We start from the raw sequence: 7131 nt of genomic DNA, 5'->3' as shown, positions 1-7131 counted from the left end.
GGCTCCCTCTCGTCATTATCAGAGTCTGTGTCGTTCCCGTGAGGCTCCTCAAAGAATGCCAGCTTTCACGAAAGCTCGAGCAACAGTGCAAGCAGACACGTTAGCCCAAGCATCCACAATCCAGCCACAAATTGTGGCGTAACTCGCACGGCGCTGTCTCCCAGTCTTTGTGAAGCTATGCTCGTCCTCTGTCATCCAAAGCTCCCACGCCGCTTGCAACTTGACTTTAAAAGCCCTGTTGACGCCGATGTCCAGCGGTTGCAGCTCCTTTGTCAAGCCTCCCGGAATGATGGCAAGCTCAGAGTTCATTTGGTGCACTTGCCTTTTCACAGCGGCTGTTAGGTGGGCGCGCATGGAGTCACAAATCAACAAGTACGGTGACACGTGGATCGTCCATCCAGCCCTTCTGATTAGCCTTCACGACGACTCCCGCTGGAAACTTTTCCTTCAGCACCGTCTTCCTTTTAAAAATAACCATGGGTGGAAGCTTCTGACCATCACCATGGCAACCAAGCACAACTGTGAAAGCCGACTTCTCGTGCCCCGTTGTGCGTATAGCTACCGTGCTGGTTCCCTTCCTCTCAACAGTGTGGTTCACCGGGATGTCAAAGTGAGCAGCACCTCGTCCATATTGATGATGTGGTTGGGCTGGATTTTTTTGTCGCGAACTTTTTACAGCAGAAGGAGCGGAAGGTGGACACCTTTTCCTTATAATCCACAGTTGGCAGTTGCTGTGCCACGGTAGTCCTTGTCCGGATAAATAGATCGCGCCGTTTCATGAAACGAAAGCACCAAGACGGACCTCCTTGAAAATGCTCAATTTTCATTTCTTCGGCAAGCTTTGCTGCCCTCAGTCGAATGGTGACTGGAGACACGCTTCTCCCAGCTGCTCTTTGAACATTGATCCATTGCTCCAGCTGGTCTTCCAACTCCGGCCACCTCGCCTTGTTTCCGCGGAAACTCAGCGTTGTCTTCTTCACTTGGCGAAGCTCATTTTCCTGCTTCCTCCATTTGCGAACCATGGATTCGCTCACCTTAAATTATCTCGCTGCTGCTCTATTTCCGTGTTCCTCAGCGTAACAGATAGCTTTCAGTTTAAATTGTGCTTCATAAGCATGTCTCTTTGCAGGTGCCATTGTCGTTTGTTCTTCGCCAAACCAATGTTGTTTTGTACAGTGCACATACGGGCACTATATATGTACCTACTGGGGGCGTGTCTTTAGCGTCCTCTTTCACGCCCCACCCTCCCTCCCGGCTGTCCTCAATCACGTCCGCCTTTGCTCTCTATAAGCAGCGTGTCGGCAGGCAATGCTGGCAGTCAGTCAAGAGGAGCACTCATGAAAGTCACACGTGAACACTTGCCGGCACAAAATTTTGGAAATCGCCGCACACATAAGGCGCTTCGCATTATAAGGCGCCCCGCCCATTTTGGACAAAATTTAAGACTTTTAAGTGTGCCTTATGGTCGTGAAAATACGGTACTTGATACTGGACTTCAGGCATTTGGGCTTTTCCTTCTCCCCAGTCTTCCTCTAGACTCTGGCACCTTGATTTCCGAATGACATGCAAAATTTGCTTTCATTCAAAAAAAGTACTTTGGACCACTGAGCAACAGTCCAGTGCTGCATCTCTGTAGCCCAGGTCAGGCGCTTCTGTCGCTGTTTTTGGTTCAAAAGTGGCTTGACCTGGGGAATGCGGCACCTGTAGCCCATTTCCTGCACACGCCTGTGCACGGTGGCTCTGGATGTTTCTACCCCAGACTCAGTCCACTGCTTCTGCGGGTCCCTCAAGGTCTGGAATGGGCCCTTCTCTACAATATTCCTCAGGGTCCGGTCACCTCTACTGGTTGTGCAGCGTTTTCTGCCACACTTTTTCCTTCCCACAGACTTCCCACTGAGGTGCCTTGATACAGCACTCTGGGAACAGCCTATTCGCTCAGAAATGTCTTTGTGTGTCTTACCCTCTTGCTTGAGGGTGTCAATGATGGCCTTCTGGACAGCAGTCAGGTCGGCAGTCTTACCCATGATTGCGGTTTTGAGTAATGAACCAGGCTGGGAGTTTTTAAAAGCCTCAGGAATCTTTTGCAGGTGTTTAGAGTTCATTCGTTGATTCAGATGATTAGGTTAATAGCTCGTTTAGAGTACCTTTTCATGATATGCTAAGTTTTTGAGATAGGGATTTTTGGTTTTTCTTTACTTGTTTGCCAAAATTATCAATATTAAAACAATAAAAGGCCTGAACTACTTCAGTTGAGTGCAATGAATCTAAAATATGTGAAAGTCTAATGTTTATCAGTACATTACAGAAAATAATGAACTTTATCACAATATGCTCATTTTTTTAAAAGGACCTGTACATATACATATACATATATATACAGTATGTATATATATATATATACACATATATATATACACATATATATATATATACACATATATATATATATATATACACACATATATATATATATATATATATACACATATATATATATATATACACACATATATATATATATATATATATATATATATATATATATATATATATATATATATTACATAATAACATCTTCCAGTTGCGTCCTTAGGCAAGACCCTTAGCGCTACTGCCTAACTACCTCATACGATGAGCGATACAGAACAGAGAGACATAACGGCACAGACGTCGCCCGGGTCAACAAGGTCTGTGTCAGGTGCTGAGGAACCAGGGCATTATGGCAAGAAATGGGCTACTGGAACACGAAACAGACGGCAATGGACACGAGATGCGAACAAGGCACTGTTGGAATGCTACTACTCTAGTAACCCTAATGAGCGAGGCTACATGAAGAGAATGTGGGACATATGGATGCTTCGATACCGACAGTCTACATGGACACCAAAACAGATAGTAGCTCAGTGTTCCAACATATGCAAACGGAAACTGCTATCACAGCTAGAGATTGAGGAGGTACAACACGTTAATGCTCCGGCAAGGGGGAGCCAGGACGATAGGTCAGAAGGGGGAGTTAACATCAACGCCTCCCCAGAGATTGGGTACCAAGCCCCAGTGACAGACGAGCTGAATGAGAAAGTAACTGACCTGAGAGATAAGATCATGGCTAAGATAAGAGCTTGTCAACCCCGACACCGACTAGCGATGAGTGAAGTACCATCAGAAAGTCTCCTAGCTGATGTGAATGCAGCAATAAGAACGATCCCTACTGCGACAATCACTGAAACCAATGAGATGATATACAGTACAGCAACAGTGATCCTGGAGATGCTTAGCAAGCATAGCGATAACAAGGCCAAGAAGGAGGCACCATGGCGGAGAAGGTTGGAAGCCAAAATCAAGGCAACACGGATGGAAGTAAGCCAATTGTCAGAACTCCAGAAAGGCGCAACCAGAAAAGGGGTACCCAAGAGGTACAGTCAGATGCCCATACCTGAGGCTCAGAGACCTGCCAAACAAAGACTCCAAGCCTTGGCTGCAAGACTGAGGAGATACACAAGAGAAATAGAAGCCAGGAAAATAAACCGGTTGTTCTCCACTAAGCCAGCTAAAGTGTACTCCCAGTGGCAGGGTAATACCACAAGAACTAAACCACCAAGGCTGAAGACTGAACAACACTGGAAAGGCATATGGGAGAGGGAAGCATCACATAACAGTGAAGCACAGTGGTTAAAAGATCAAAGAGCAGACCACAGCACCCTCCCTGACCAAGGTCCAGTGACCATCACAGTGGCAGACATCCAACAAAGAATCTCAGGTATGAAGAACTGGACAGCACCTGGCCCAGACATGATTCACACCGACCGGTTAAAGAAGCTAACTTCACTCCATGAGCGCCTAGCAGCACAAATGAACCAACTGCTGAGGGATGGGACCCACCCTGAATGGCTGACCGAGGAGCGAACAGTCCTGATCAGCCGATAACCTGTCTCTCCACAACATGGAAGCTCCTGTCTGGCATCATAGCAGCTAAGATAAGTGGGCACATGTATCAATACATGACAGAAACACAGAAAGGCATTGGTAAAAGTACCAATTACTGGTTGACAGAACTGTCGCCCGAGACTACAAAACCAGTAGTCTCGGGCGTCCTGTAATAGTGACCCCCATCCTTTTGATTTTTCAGTATGGTGGAAAAAGTCTGGACACCCCTGATTTACAATTTTCTGGTTTTAAGATTTTGTTAATGTTTGTTTTTTTTCCACTTTGAACTGGCAGGGTTTTGAGTAGAGCGCCCCCTGTTGGCTTCCGCCATTGTACTTCTTTCTATGACGAACAAAGTGAGATTCCACAAGTTTCACCATTTGGCACTTTCCATCTTCATCTGCGTCTTCCTTTCAATAAGGTACACGACTTTTTACCACTGATTTTTAGTGCAAAACATGCACCTAATTGAACAGTGTTTGTAAATACGGAATGTTTGTCCTCGGGGCCTTGCCGTAGTCAGGAAGTAGCTAGCTGTGTCCTGGCTCTTATTTTTTAAAAATTAGAACAGAACACACACAATAAACAAACAAAAGGTACATACATGCACTTTGGAACAACTTCAATGCACAAGGTCAAACACACACTTTCACACAACTGTATGATAAACACGAGAGTCTTGGAATATTACAAATGCATTCAAGATCAAGAGTGACTGCTTTTTGATCCTTAGTATATTTTAAGAGAGTGAGATCATTTCCTACAAGGTGTTTTTTGAACACTGTGAAAAGAGGCTTTACTTGTTTCCATTTTGAGCAATGAATGAATAATTTGGAGAGTAATCGTAGGTTATTTATAACATAGTCCGCTCGCCATTCCTTCCCCAAATAATGTTGTCCAAGGTGAGGGTGTCCTTTAGCTGGATTTGAGAAGAAAGCCAGTCCTCAAAGTCCTCCCAAAATGTGTTTCTGAGTCTATTCCATCCACTGTAAAGATGAGGAATGCAAAGAGCACTACATTGGGGAAACTAAGCAAATGCTCCAAAAAAGGCTTTATCAACATCGCAGGGACAATTCTAGTGGTCCTCAATCAGCAGTACATCTACACCTTAAAGCAACCAATCACTCTTTTCAGGACAGCGAGGTAAAGATTTTGGCCAAAGAAAACATATGGTTTGAAAGAGGAGTAAAGGAAGCTATTTTTGTCAAACAACAGAACCCATCATTGAATCGGAATGGTGGTTTGAGGTTTAATTTGGACCCTGTGTTCAGCAGGTTACTGAGACCAAAACCCACAGCTCTTAGTCTTGCAAATGAGGTGAAGGCAGGGCCGAGCCAGAACAATAGATGCTAACGAGCCAGTATCAGAGTCGTTCATATCCAATTCAGGGAGCGACACTTCCCTTTTATCGGAGGTGTCAATAGCAGGAGAGGATTATACCACTACTCCGCCCAGGCTTAGTGTAAGGAACCAATAGGAGGAGGGTGTTGGCACACCAATTCCGCCCACTCTTACTGTATTTAAGGCCTAGGCTACCAGCACTTATTAGTTCGCTGACGAAGCTCTTCGGATGAGGAGCGAAACGTCCGACACCTTCTTCACAGAAGTACAGATGACGTCTCAAGAAGCCTTTTCCTCGATGGACAACTCCTGTACGACTGAGAGCCTACACAGACGCGTTATTTTTGCATGTTCTTTCCTGCCGTTGCAGTGGTTGCCTTGCTCAGAGATTTTTGATTACCTAGCTGTGAGTATTTTTCCTCTCCTTTTGACAATAGTGATTTTTTGTTCTACCCTTTTTCCCTGCTATCCGTGGTTGCAGTGTTTTTTGTTAGTGTTTACTTTTCCCTTTTTCCCGTGACTTGAGCCGGTGATTTTGTGTTGTGTGTTTTTTCATGGACATTGACTTTTCTGTTTAGTAGTACTTTAATAAATACTTTTTGTTGCATTGTACTTGTGTGGTGCTGTCTGCTTTGGGATCCATCACTAACATTCGCCACCTCGTTACAAAAAGAATATGATGCTTATTATGCATAACGTGTTTCAGCGAAACGCACATTTAAATGTTTAATTAGTTGTCATATTTGGAAGTGTTTGACACGTGGCGATGTAAATCGCTAGCTCTGAAATTAGTATTTGGGTAGCGCGAGCAGTAGCATTTGTTTTAATGTCGAATGCCTGTGTACAATCACAGCCGCTGGCTCGGGAGCCAACAGAGGCCGCGCTACTCCGTCCTCTCTTCAAACAGACTAACAGGACGTACAGTCGCGGGTCATATAACAAATATATTAAAACAGATAATGCAATTATAAAACTGACAATAATAAATGACAGCTTACGCGATACGGTTCACAACCGTGCATGGAACCGCAGAGCAACGACGAAGTAGTTACATGAACTATGGTTTTGCTGTTGGTTGTTTGAAGAAAACCCAACATGGCTGCCATCCGCTTCTCGTCATGTCGCAAGAGAAAAGTGATTTTATCTTACATCAAATCTTCTGACGGCGGAGATGTTTGCTCATAAGCACCAACATGTCACGTGCAAACAAACCTCCAAGGTGGAGCACATTTGGAGTCTTGCTAACAGCCTCCAGTTGTTGTAGATGTCGCTCCTTCTCCTCTCTCGTTCGGGAAAGTTCCTCCTCGTAGGACGCTATCGTTCTTTCAAACATTGCCGATATTTCATCAGCTGCCGCCATGAGTCGCTCCTTCACCAACTCTTTCAGCATTCTGGTGCTTCCTTGTAGCGAGTAGAGGTCGCGCTTTGTCTCGTCCTCTTGAACTGTGTTGCTAACTTCCGCCTTCTTCTTCTTTGCTTGTTTTCCCGCCATCTTTGATGTGAGGCAGGCTGCCATCTTGCGGCGGTATTGAAGACTGCTCAAGATGACCGCTGATGTTTGCAGAGTACAGTGGCTCGTGAGGGTACATGAAGAATGTCATCCATGTTGTTCCAAGATTATTACAAACTTTGATTTGCTGCAGAGCAGGCCTAGACCAGTGTCCCCCCATCCAACCCGCCACAAAAACACCCAGCAGTGACATGCAGCCAGGGGAGGCGGGCATCTGTCACGATGAAAAATGATGAAACCAACGAATAATAACATAAAATAAATATAATGATGACAAATGAATGGACAAGTGCTGTAACAAGTAAATTTCCCGGCTGTGGGATAAATAAAGTACAAATACATAAGTGAACATTTAA

The 7131-nt window shown here is 44.8% G+C and overlaps 1 protein-coding gene across 1 annotated transcript in view; it reads right to left on the bottom strand.

Annotated features, from left to right (window-relative positions):
• LOC129179902 (gastrula zinc finger protein XlCGF57.1-like) overlaps window positions 1-6757 on the bottom strand; it is an 11794-nt gene extending 5037 nt beyond the window's left edge. Inside the window, exon 1 of the mRNA XM_054773731.1 lies at window positions 6478-6757. Coding sequence (XP_054629706.1) covers window positions 6478-6757 — 280 coding nt within the window. The remainder of the gene's footprint in view (window positions 1-6477) is intronic.
• Window positions 6758-7131: the final 374 nt, after the last annotated feature.

This window comes from Dunckerocampus dactyliophorus, chromosome 4 (assembly GCF_027744805.1).
Source record: "Dunckerocampus dactyliophorus isolate RoL2022-P2 chromosome 4, RoL_Ddac_1.1, whole genome shotgun sequence".
Classification (NCBI taxonomy): Eukaryota; Metazoa; Chordata; class Actinopteri; order Syngnathiformes; family Syngnathidae; genus Dunckerocampus; species Dunckerocampus dactyliophorus.
Note: the sequence above shows the minus strand (reverse complement) of the source record. Positions and strands in the feature narration are given on the sequence as shown.